The sequence below is a fragment of the Solanum stenotomum genome, chromosome 6, assembly GCF_019186545.1.
Source record: "Solanum stenotomum isolate F172 chromosome 6, ASM1918654v1, whole genome shotgun sequence".
Lineage (NCBI taxonomy): Eukaryota > Viridiplantae > Streptophyta > Magnoliopsida > Solanales > Solanaceae > Solanum > Solanum stenotomum.
The window spans coordinates 52856488-52869749 of record NC_064287.1 but is presented as its reverse complement, the minus strand read 5'-3'; the positions used below and the strand labels follow the sequence as shown (position 1 = coordinate 52869749).

The 13262-nt window shown below is 33.5% G+C and overlaps 2 protein-coding genes across 6 annotated transcripts in view; both read left to right on the top strand.

Annotated features, from left to right (window-relative positions):
* LOC125867614 (putative late blight resistance protein homolog R1B-17) overlaps positions 1–3489 on the top strand; it is a 73573-nt gene extending 70084 nt beyond the window's left edge. For all 4 annotated transcript variants that reach the window (XM_049548168.1, XM_049548167.1, XM_049548169.1 and 1 more), the window contains exons 2-3: positions 1516–3223; positions 3328–3489. In XM_049548168.1, the coding sequence (XP_049404125.1) occupies positions 1557–3223; positions 3328–3352 (1692 nt within the window). In that variant the 5' untranslated portion in view covers positions 1516–1556 and the 3' untranslated portion in view covers positions 3353–3489. The remainder of the gene's footprint in view (positions 1–1515; positions 3224–3327) is intronic.
* Positions 3490–5829: 2340 nt separating this feature from the next.
* On the top strand, positions 5830–12251 carry LOC125867610 (putative late blight resistance protein homolog R1B-12). 2 transcript variants are annotated; one of them, XM_049548164.1, is made up of 3 exons: positions 5830–5970; positions 9368–11654; positions 11879–12251. In XM_049548164.1, exon 2 carries the CDS (start codon positions 9400–9402, stop codon positions 11647–11649), a length of 2250 nt encoding a protein of 749 aa, XP_049404121.1. In that variant the 5' UTR covers positions 5830–5970; positions 9368–9399; the 3' UTR covers positions 11650–11654; positions 11879–12251. The 2 variants fall into 2 exon arrangements, with proteins under 2 accessions (XP_049404121.1, XP_049404120.1); XM_049548163.1 differs by lacking the exons at positions 5830–5970; positions 11879–12251 and adding an exon at positions 8591–8703 and having other exon boundaries at positions 9368–11870.
* The last annotated feature ends 1011 nt before the right edge of the window (positions 12252–13262 follow it).

Below are 13262 nucleotides of genomic sequence, written 5' to 3'. Positions count from 1 at the left end.
ATATCTACTTGGACAATTCTTTGGCTGCTACATTTCAGTCATTCCCTCACTTGAGGTACCTTGCAATTCTTGTTAAAGCATTTGATTGCAAATGGGTGTCACACCTACTTCATCTACAAACTTTGCTGGTTCGTTCATCTTATATAATGATATCCTCTTCTATATGGAAAATGTCAAAGTTGAGGCATGTGGACATAAACGAATTTCCCATTACAATATGGGAAGAAGATGATGATATTGTGTTAGATAACTTGAAGACTATTGGAATGTGTTCTATGTCCGTGGGTGACATGACTCGAAAGTTTTGGGACAAGCTTCCAAATCTTGAAGAACTCAGGCTCCACATTAATGAATTTGGTTATTCAAGCTCTGCATTGATGAATAATTTGGATATTATTTTCCCCTCGCGTCTCAAGTGTTTGTCCCTCAGTGAAATTTTCCTAACGGATGAAATAGTTTCAAGTATTGCAGAGTTGGAATACCTTGAAACTCTTAAATTGTCCGAGATATACTTTGCAGGGGAAAAGCATTGGGATGTTAGTGATAACACGTTTGTACAACTCAAGTTTTTGAGTTTACATTGTGTTTTTATGACCAAGTGGAGTTGCTCAGAGGATTCATTTCCTTGCCTTGAATGTCTTTTTATAGAAAGTTGTCCCAAGCTTGAAGAAATTGAACCATTGCAAGTTGTTGGCAATTCAGCTGTGGATACATCATTTCCCCTACTTAAGAAACTCCTCATAAAAGATTGTGAACAACTTAAGGAGATTCCTTTTAGCTTCGCGAATATTCCAGCTATATAATTGATTGAACTGATCAATTGTAATGAGTTAGTTCGCAATTCAGCTCGGAGCATTAGAGAAGAGGTAGAAATTACTCAAGGATATGACAGACTCCGACTTCATATCACCAAGAAATACCACAGGTGGTAAGTGACTTCATTATTGTCAGCTACATTGTATGTACAAGGCCAAAGTTATTTCTTCATATTTTGGCCCCTTACACCTTGTTTGCATAATGTGTTGTATCGTACTGCATTATTCTAATGATCAATACAACGTTTGGATTGATTGTATCATTCTCCATTGTTTCATAAGGTCACACATCAAGAATTTGAATGATAAACCTACAAAAAGAGTAGGATACCAGTAGAACTACTATGCAAAAAGTAGGGTAAAAGATAAAATATAATTATTAAATAATAAATGAAGACAAAATGAGAAGAAAATATTGAGTTAACGACAAGATCAACTAAATCGGTTGTTACATAAAATGAAACTTTTCGTCGTTACCTAACGATAGATTTAAATAATACGATAAATAAAATTGATGTAACAATCATCCAAAGAAGGAGTTACTGAAAATTCTGATTACGCCACTGAATATCATTGTAATTTGTATGAAACACACCAGAAGAAAAGATTTTTATCCCTCCTTTTTGCAACTAAATATATTTCCTTCTTGATTTGGTGTTCTGTTTCACAAACATATGATAGGAGAGAGTTGGTGCTTCAGATTTTGTTTCCAACAATCGTTAAAGAGGCCAAGCTAATTATATGGAGAATTCTGAAGAGTCTTGCATCGAACCTTATTATCCATCAATTGGCGAAGAACTAGTGGGGTTTGATGATGATGCAGAAAATATAACTAAGTATTTGGTAAGAGGAGGAAAGGACCTGGATGTTGTCTCGATTGTTGGAATGGCTGGTTTAGGGAAAACAGCTCTGGCTAGAAAGATATACAATAGTCATTCTATTATTGATCATTTTGATGTTCGAGCTTGGTGTTCTGTTTCACAAACATATAATAGGAGAGAGTTGTTGCTTCAGATTCTAAAACAAATTACAGGTGATCATCATTCTAACTATGTTAACTTGGATTATCCTGAAGAGATATTGCGAAGGTGTCTATACAGAAAAAGATATCTTGTTGTATTAGACAACATATGGGATGGCAAGGCATGGGATGATTTTCAATCATGTTTACCTGATACTGTTTGTGGAAGTAGAATAATGATAACAACTAGAGATGAAAGGATGGCTAGCTATGTTAAGCGGTATACTGTTCCTTATTCACTTCCATTTCTAAAAGATGAAAAGAGTTGGGAATTATTGCAGAAGAGAGTATTTCAACGAGGGAACTCGTGTCCTTTGGAGCTAGTCAAGTTAGGACAACTAGTTGCCAAAAAATGTAAAGGATTACCTTCTTTGATTATCATGATTGCTGAAACTCTTTCAAGAGAAACAGAAGCGTCTTCGTGGCTTAAGGTTGCATATGATATAAGTTCTTATGTTTCCGACAAGGAGATGAGCATGAGGACGATACAATCAAGTTATGACCTTTTACCGGATCATTTAAAGCCTTGCCTTCTCTACATGGGATTGTTTCCTAAAGATTACGAAATTCCAGTGTCTGATCTACTCAAGTGGTGGATAGCTGAGGAGTTTGTGCAGAACATTGACACGTTGAAGCTAGAAGAATTATCAGAGATTTGCTTGCATGATCTTGTTGGTAGAAACCTTGTAGTGGTTTCTAAAACAAGATCGAATGGTAAAATGAAATGCTGCATAGTTCTTGATCAAGTCCGTGACTTTTGCTTGAGAAAAATTACAGAAGAAAAGTTCATGCAGCTCATAGGTTATCCAGATCAACCCGAAGAACAAAGGTTATGCATGTACATACAAGACCGTACTATGACAAGTGATTTCAAGGAAAGTGATCAGGAGTTCATGGTTCATCCGAAATTCAGTATATTGGACAGTAAGAATCCTTTCCGTTTGCTTAATAACTTAAAACTTGTTCGGGTTCTACATTTATTGGATATCTACTTGGACAATTCTTTGCCTACTGCATTTCAGTCACTAGCTCACTTGAGGTACCTTGCAATTTTTGTTAAAGCATTTGATTGCAAATGGGTGTCACACCTACTTCATCTACAAACTTTGCGGGTTCGTTCATCTTATATAATGATATCCCCTGCTATATGGAAAATGTCAAAGTTGAGGCATGTGGACATAAACGAATTTCCCGTTACAGTATGGGAAAAAGATGATGAAGATGATATTGTGTTAGATAACTTGAAGACTCTTGGAATGTGTTCTATCTCCGCGGCTGACATGACTTGTAAGTTTTGGGACAAGTTTCCAAATCTTGAAGAACTCAGGCTCCACATAAATGAATTTGAAGATGATTATCATTTTTGCTTTTTCCCCTTACGTCTCAGGTGTTTGTCCCTCAGTGAAATATTCCTAACGGAAGAATTAGTTTTAAGGATTACAAATTTGCGATGCCTTGAGACTCTTAAATTATCCGACATATACTTTGCAGGGGAAAAGCATTGGGATCTCAGTGATTACACGTTTGAACAACTCAAGTTTTTGAAATTACATCGTGTTTTTATGACCGAATGGAGTTGCTCAGAGGAATCATTTCCTTGCCTTGAATATCTTGTTATAAAAAGTTGTCCCAAGCTTGAAGAGATCCCATTTACCTTTGCTGATATTCCAACACTGCAATTGATTAAAGTGATCAATTGTAGTGAGTCAGTTCGCGATTCAGCTGAAAACATTAAAGAGGAGGTAGAAAATACTCAAGGAAATGAGAGACTCCAACTTCATATCCCCAAGAACTTCTAAAGATGGTAAGTGATTTCATTATTGTCAGCTACATTCCTTCGACACAGAATTACATTGCATGATGTGTCGTTTTGTATTGTGTTGTATTGTATCGTACTGTATTTTAATGGAGGGAAAAATGACAAATATACCCCCGAACGATCATAAATGGTATCTAAATACCCTCCATTATACTTTTAGGACGTTCATGTCCTTACCGTCCAAATTTTGGAGCATATATACCCTTATGATAGACGGCTGGACACGTGGCATCATCTCAATGACTTGCCCAAAATTATATAATTTAAATTTCCAACCCGGAAAACTTAAAATCCCCGACCCAAATTATAACCCATAGACACCTTGACCCAAATGAAAGAAAAAAAAAAGGCAACGACAACCATTGCCTCTTTCATCTATTCCTCACTTCTTTTTCTTCAATGGCATCTTTTCAAATTTCATCTTCTTCAATACAACCATTGATTACTATGTCAAATTCTGTCTTCTCCTCATCCACAACTGGAGCAACATTAGATCCAATAACAATTCACTAATGTCGGAAAAGACTTTAACACTCTTTGTTAATGTGCATATTTATTGCAACTAAAAATTATTTTTGTTATAGTTCTAGATGTGATTTCCGAGCAGCTGAATCATTCATCGGACTTGTGAATTTCTAGTCAGAGGAGACATCAGTAGAAGCTAAACCATTGTAGTACTGAGATGAAAGGTTCTGCTTTGTGGATGGATTGATTTGCATATCAGCAAGCTGCTATTGTCCGGAAGATATCAACGTCTATTTAGTTTTATGCTTTTGTAATGCTACGTTCTGATATGTATTGTCAGATACGGAGTCAGAATTTGAAGCTTATGGATTCTGAAATTTTTTCACATGTGATCTGAACTATTAATTGTCATGTTCATTGTTGTTATTTGTTGATGGAAACTATATATGTGAATCGTATATGAAAATATCTCTAGTAATTTCTTATCACAATTTACTACTACCTTCGACTCAATTTAAGTATCTTAGTTTGATTCAGGTATAAGAAATAAAAGGTGTTTTTTTAATTGATTTGGTTTAAATAATTTAAAAATTGATTGAATTAATTTGAGTATAACTCTGATCAATAACCGACCCAAACTGATTCGTAAACATGTAAAACTCACCTACCATGTTTGGTGTAGACATGATTAACTTGGGTTGGATCTAACTAAAATTTGTCCTTTATTGTGGTCCAATAAAGGATTGCCACGTGAATTTTAAAAATAAAGTCCACCTTGTCAATTGCTAGTTCATCTACCATCAGTCTTTATTTATTTTTTCTAATTATTCCTTTGAAGCAATTATTGGTCTCTCTGTTTCCCCTCTAAGGTCAGATTCCTAATTTTCAGCTTTTTTTTTTTCTTTTGTTATTTCTCATTTGATTATTTGTCACAATTTTCATGTCTAATTTTACAATATAGTCTACACTCATCAGATCTAGAAATCTCTCATGAATAGTTAAAAAGAAACAAAAAATCAGAAATAAGAAACAAATGTTTTGCATAATCCTTACTTTTGAATTTTTTTTCCTTAGGAAATAACAAAAAAAGAGAGATAGTAAAATAACTAAAATTTATATATTCACTACTAGAGAAATTATCAATGGAGAATTTATACTAAAAAACATGATGTTCCCGCTTCATTGCCCTGCATAGTGGGAAATAGATTTTCATTGAAATATTGGGAATAACCACAAACATTGTATTCTTGTTTATTAATTCAAAGGCAGAAGTATTTAAAACACTCTTGAACGTAACTTTGTACAAATTATTAGTTTTGTTTTTCTACTTTACTAACTAAACTTAGATACACCCCAATCTGTCACATGTTATAGCAAGTGGTCTCAAACTCTTATAGGAACATATAACTCTTGTTGAGTTTTAAAAGATGTGAATGGAAAATGAAGAGTTGCGACTTTTATGAAGAGTTGTGACTTTTATGAAGAGTTGCAAATTTTTTATGAAAGGTTGTGACATTTCCAAAAAATTGTGACTTTTCCGGTAAGGCACAATAAGAACATTTTCACACTACCTTTTTTTATCTATAAATTGAGGGATTTCCTCTCATTTGAAGAAAACAAATTTTCTTGACTTCTTCTACTACTACTAAATCTAGTATTCTAAGTGTACTTTAATGCCGTTGAGTGGTTCGCTAACACCGTGGTTTTAGGTACCGATACACCTGTGAGTAAGATCGTTCTATCCTGGGAGGATAGATTTCATTAACCTCGGATACTTGACGGGAATAATTTTCTTAAAAGGACATTGTGCATTCAGTGGGCTCGATCTTCTTTTTTGAGAAAAATATTTGGTATTTTGTTTCTAATCTGTTTCCGATTCTATTTTCTCCACTAGTTTTAATTTTCTAGTTATTTCTAATTTGATCGTTTGTCACAATATTCATGTCTTGTTTCAAATGAGCTAGAATTTGAAGCTTATGGATTTTGAATTTTTTTCACATGTGATCTGAACTATTAATTGTCATGTTCATTGTTGTTATTTGTTGATGGAAACTATATATGCAAATCGTATATGAAAGTATATCTAGTAATTTCTTATCACAATTTACTATTACCTTTGACTCAATTTAAGTATCTTAGTTTGATTCCGGTATAAGAAATAAAGAGTGTTTTTTTAATTGATTTGGTTTAAATAATTTAAAAATTGATTGAATTAATTTGAGTTTAACTCTGATCAATAACCGACCTAAACTGATTCGTAAACATGTAAAACTCACCTACCATGTTTGGTGTAAACATGATTAACTTGGGTTGGATCTAACTAAAAATTTGTCCTTTATTGTGGTCCAATAAAGGTTTGCCACGTGTATTTTAAAAATAAAGTCCACCCTGTCAATTGCTAGTTCATCTACCATCAGTCTTTATTTATTTTTTCTAATTATTCCAGCAATTATTGGTCTCTCTGTTTCCCCTCTAAGGTCAGATTCCTAATTTTCAGTTGTTTTTTTTTCTTTTGTTATTTCTCATTTGATAATTTGTCACAATTTTCATGTCTAATTTTACAATATAGTCTACACTCATCAGATCTAGAAATCTCTCATGAATAGTTAATCATTAGAGTATATTCTTGTTAATGTAGATTTTATTTCCAAGCTAATTATATGGAGAATTCTGAAAAGTCTTGCATTGAACCTTATTATCCATCAATAGACGAAGAACTAGTGGGGTTTGATGATGATGCAGAAAATATAACTAAGTATTTGATAAGTGGAGAAAAGCACCTGGACGTTGTCTCGATTGTTGGAATGACTGGAATAGGGAAAACAGTAGACTGGGAACCTAAATAAGCCACAAAAATATAAAAGTGACCAAAATAAGTCATTACTTTAGGAAGTAACTAAAATAGGCTTAGTGGAAGAAAAAATTTCACTTTATCTAATATTCTAAACGTTTTCCGTTAGTCTCATAACGTGTATATTTTAATATATAACGGAATTATTTTCTACACTTTATAAAATGGAACTATTTTTTACACTTATAAAGTGGAACTTTTTCTTACACTTTATAAAGTGGAAGAAAATCTTACACTTTACAAAGTGGAAGAGAAAATTCCACTTTACAAAGAGAAATATTTTCACGTTTTTATCTCTTTTGCAGTGTTTGTCATACAATTATATTGTTTTGACATATCATAAAAATTGAAAAAATTATTACACTATGTATTTTTATTTTTTTATTCTGAAAAATCCTCCAATCTCTATTTAAGGAGGACGTTCAAACATTAACTGGTAGCACCTACAACATACTTTCTATATTTGTTCATTTCAATCTCAAAAAAAAATGTCTTCTAAACCAAAAGTTAGAGTTTTGATTTATTGGAATGGCGAAATTATACATGATGGAAATACCGTTTATTATAATTGTCCTCCCAAACACAATGCTAAATATTCAATTAATGTCCGATATCATAAATTTCTTTCATCAATTTATAAAAGAATGGGTATAAACAGTACTGTTTATAATTTGATTATAGTCGTAAAATACCCTACTTCATTTTTATCACAAGGACAAGTAAATTTTGGAGAGTGGATTATCTATAATGACGAATCATTGACCGACTTTTTGAGGGTTCTAGATGACTACATAGATCAAATCAAGTTAACAATACTTGAAATCTATGTTAGGAAGGAGCCTAAGACTAGTCAACAACGTTCTCCTTTATCGGTCAATGTCCATCCACTTTATAAAAAGTGTAATAAAAAGTTCCACTTTATTAAGTGTAAGAAAAAGTTCCACTTTATGAAGTGTAAGAAATAGTTTCATTTTATAAAGTGTAGAAAATAATTTCGTTATATATTAAAATATACACGTTATGAGACTAACGGAAAACGTTTAGAATATTAGATAAAGTGAAATTTTTTCTTCCACTAAGCCTATTTTAGTTACTTCCTAAAGTAGTGGCTTATTTTGGTCACTTTTATGTTTTGTGGCTTATTTAGGTTCCCAGTCCGAAAACAGCTCTGGATAGAAAGATATACAATAGTCGTTCTATTATTGATCATTTTGGTGTTCTGCTTCACAAACATATAATAGGAGAGAGTTGGTGCTTCAGATTCTAAAACAAATTACAGATGATCATCGTTCTAACTATGTTGACTTTGGCCATCCAAAAAATGTCCGTTGTGGCCAGACTCCTCCAGGGAGGTTCAGAAGTTATCTTGAGATTAATTATTCCAAAATTAGTTATTTAAGGATTATTATTCCACACTACAATCTCAAAATAATTAATCAAGCAAGTTATCTCATAATTTTAGGCCATCATGATGATTTGGTGTAAACACTATAAATTTGGGTTGGATCTAATTAAAAATAATCCTTTAACATGGTCCAATAAAAGAGTGCCTCATGTAATTTTATAAAGTCAACCTTGTCAAATACTAGATCTATCTTTCTCCTATACCATCAGTTTTCATTCTTGAAGATTCAAAGTCCACAAAACTTCTTTTCCAATTCTTCCTAAGAGGGAAACTATAGAGTTAACACAATCATATAGCAATTATTAATCTCTCCAATTGCACTCTAAGGTGAGATTCCTTTTTATCTTTCTATTTTTTTTTTCTTTTATTTTACTTTCTAATGAGTCAACAAATTTATGTGACACTTTGTTGTTATTTTTTCAGGAATTAATTTGACTAATCTTTGAAAATAAATTAGATTAGATCAACTCTATATGAGAAGTAGTATAAGTAGTTGTGATTCTTCTCATATCAATATGATCCTTAATATTTTGGTTTGGGTCAATCGAATAGATAGAAGATCTAGCACCTTGGTCAGAGAATGCACGAGCTAGAATAGAGTTTTGTGATCTTGGGAAAAGCTAGTTTGAATCTGGAAAAACGAAAAAATGTCACTAACATTGGGACAGAGTGATTTGAGGAATTAACATATCTTTCATAATGTTTCCAGTGTTGTTCATCTTATTTTAAATTTTATAAGTAGTAATTTGTAACTTCCATAGATATATATTCCCTTTTTTCAGAACATAGATGTTGAGGCAAAATGTTTAATCACACGTACTATACTAGGTAACTCTGTCCACCTAGTGTTTGACGGATAGGTAAAATATGCTTGTTGCCAAACTATTTCTAATGCCTACTCGCTATTTGAATAGAAGAAAATGACATTACATAGACGAAAACTATTTCATTGGTTTTATGGAGGCTGACACAGTTATTAACTATATTGCAGTTTGATTTTACCTCCAACAATCGCAAATTGACATGGAGAACATCGAGTCAACTACTTCTCGATGCTATTTTTCACCGAATGATGAGGAATTTGTGGGGTTTGAGAAGGATGTAGAACAGATCATTCAGAAATTGACTAGAGGAACAAAAGAACGCGAAGCTATATCGATTGTTGGAATGGCAGGACTAGGCAAAACAACTTTGGCTAGAAAGGTGTACAACGATCATTCTGTTGCTGATCACTTTGATGCTCGCGCATTTTGTATTGTTTCACAAACATATAGCATCAGAAAGCTATTGTTTGAGATTCTTAAACAAGTCACCGGTGAAAAACGTGACATGATCAAAGAGGATGAGGACGTTGCAGATACGTTGAGGAAGGCACTTTATTGTAAGAGATACCTCATTGTTTTAGATGATATGTGGAACTATGAGGCATGGGAAGATTTGCAATCATGGTTCCCTTGTGTGGAAAGAGGTAGTAGAATTATGGTAACAACTCGCGTTCAAGAGGTTGCTATTAAGATGAGTGATCCTTATTTTCTTCGATTCCTAACAGAGAATGAAAGTTGGGAATTATTGCAAAAGAAGGTATTTAAACGCGAGGGGGTTCCCTTAGAGCTAGAAAAAGCAGGATTTGAAGTTGCTCGAAACTGTAAGGGACTGCCTCTTGTGATTGTGTTGAATGCTGGTATTATCACACAAAAGGAAAGGCGAGTCTCCGTGTGGGAAGAGTTTGCAAAGGATTTAAGTTCTCTTGGTTTAGAAGAGCAGAGTAGGAAGGCAGTTCAATCAAGTTATGACTATTTACGCGATCATCTAAAGCATTGCCTTCTATACATTGGATACTTTCCCGAAGACTACAACATTCCAGTCTCCGATTTGCTAAAGTTATGGATAGCTGAAGAGTTAGTACCCAACATCAACGACACGGAGAACCTAGAAAAATCATCTAAAGATTGCTTGAGTGATCTAGTCAATAGAAGCCTTTTAATGGTTTCTAAAAGGCGATCAAATGGTGATATAAAATACTGCATGGTTCATGATCTGATTCGCGAGTTTTGCTCAAGTAAACTTGAAGAAGAAGATTTTAAACAACGCATTGTGTCATACAACTCATCTCAAGTACCTTCGTCTCCCAAGGATCCAGCTCGGTTATGCATGTATATCCATGACAACCTTGTTAATCAATTGGAGTTGCACGGATATTCATTGGATGTGATTTCAATGGTGGACTCCGAAGAAAAGGAGTCTCTTGAATTCATTGCTCATCCGCGATTCTACTCAACAAAATGTATGGATCTTTTCTCTCTACTTGATAACTTGAGGCTTATTAGGGTGTTGCATTTGTTGGATATCAATATGGAAAGTACTTGGGAATTTCAAATTTCTCCGGCTTCCACACTTGAAAAACTCACTCACTTGAAATACCTCGCGATTTTTGTCAAAAAATTTGACTTCAAGTGGGTGTCACACATGATCGGTCTACAAACTTTACGTGTTCATTCACATCAACGTATAAAGACATCACCGGACATTTGGAAAATGAAGAAGCTAAGACATGTTGATATTACTGAATTTTCCTTTATATGGGAAGACGATGAGCAAGAACAACATGTGTTAGACAACTTAAAGACTTTTGGCAAATGTCGGGTATCTCTTGCTGATATGAATCGTAAGTTCTGGTGGAGGTTTCCGAATCTTGAAGAACTCAGCCTCTCCGTTGTTAATTTTCATGGCATGACTAATCATTCTCTGTTTCCTACACCGGAAATTCATAACCGCCTTCAATCTCTTGAAATAAGTTTCCCCATTGGATTCTCAACGTCAATTGGATGGTTCAAATCAGTTTTCCCTATGAATGTGAGGTTTTTATCACTTGCTGGGATCTCATTGACAGAAGAAGTTGTTACAAGTATTGCAGCATTGCAAAAACTTGAGACTCTCAAGTTATTTTTTATACATTTCCCCAACAACAGTCCGCGATGGGATGTAACTGATCGAGAGTTCAAAGTCCTGAAATATTTGAAACTAGAGCTAGTCGATATGAATCAATGGGAGTCCTCGGATACATCATTTCCCTTGCTTGAGAAACTCGTCATAAAAGATTGTGTACAACTTGAGGAGATTCCTTCTAGCTTCGCGGATATTCCAACACTACGATTGATTAAAGTGATCAATTGTAGTGAGTCAGTTTGCGTTTCAGCTCAGAGCATTAAAGAAGAGGTAGAAAATACTGAAGGAAATGAGAGACTCCAACTTCATATCCCCAAGAACTTCTAAAGATGGTAAGTGATTTCATTATTGTCAGCTACATTCCTTCGACGCAGAATTACATTTTACATTGTATGTGTTGTTATTTCTTCATATTTGGCCCCTTAGACCTTGTTTGGATGGTTGTTCAATATTGTTTCATAATGTGTCATATTGTATTGTATTATGTTGTATTGTATCGTACTGTATTATTCTAATGATTGCAATGTTTGGATTGATTGTATTGGACTATTGGCAGTGTCAAGGCCTTTCTCGTTGGGCCCAGGTTTTGATTGTTTATTCCATTTTGTCAGTCCCGCCAATGGCTGAGATGTTCAGTCGACTCCCTCCCCCTTTGTGGGGGTCCCGACCCCTACGAGTGAGCATAAAAGGGAGGAGGAAAGAGGTCTTGGTGAACGGCCGTAATATAAATCATTTTCTTGAGCTTGCATACCAAGGTAGGATTCCTAAGAGAAGAGAAGCCTGGAATTAGAGGAGGCTGAATAGAAACTTATTCTTGCTTCATTCTTCATTGTACGTGTTTTTGTTTCTTCATTTTTTGGCCCCTTACACCTTGTTTGGATGGTTGTTTAGTACTGTTTCATAATGTGTCATATTATATTGTATTGTATTATGTTGTATTGTATCCTATGCTATTATCGTAATGAATACAATGTTTGGTTGGATTGTAGTGTTATCCATCGTTACATAAGGTCACACATCAAGAATTTGAATGATAAACCTACAAGAAAAGTAGGGTACGAGGTAGAACTACTATGCAAAAAGTAGTATAAAGGATAAAATATGATTATTAAATAATAAATAAAGACAAATGAGAAAAAAGTATTAAGATAACAATGCGATCATACCAAATCAGATGTTACAGATTTTTCGTCACCACATAATGACAATTTTAAATAATACTACAATAAAATTTATGTAACAATCAAAACAAACATTATATTTTAACTTTTTTAGCGAAAAGAAATAATTATATTTTAACTAACAATACAATACAATACAACAAATAACAACCATCCAAAGAAGGTGTTGGTGAAAATTCTTATTGCGCCACTAAATATCATTGTAATTTGTATGAAACACACAAGAAGATAAGGTTTTTTTTTTTTTTCCTCCTTTTTGCAACTAAATATATTTCCATCTTGATATGAAACACAAAATTTTAGCATGTTTAAATAAAACAATTCAATCTATCATTTACAAAACAAAAATGCCCCTCAAGAACAAAATACTCTTCTTTAAAGCGACAATATATATGAAGAACAAAAAAAGATTTTCTTCATAAATACTCTTCGGAAAAAGAACGATAAGAATAAATTTGAGACCAAAATTCAAATGGAAGACAAACTTATTCTATTTTTCATAATTAATAGGCATTGTTGGCCAAGAAGTCCAAATTATGGAAGTAATCAGTCACATAATTTTATTTTTGGGTCAAGAAGTCCAAAACACTTGCTAATTTCAAATTTCTTTATCCTAAATATATATAATTAGTTTTTCAACAAAGTGCATTTCAATTTTTATGTAAACTTGAAAAATGAATGTTGTTTGAATGAGGAAATGGGTGAATTTTTCATAACATATTGGCTATTGTTACATAAAATTTAGCTATTAAAAATGGG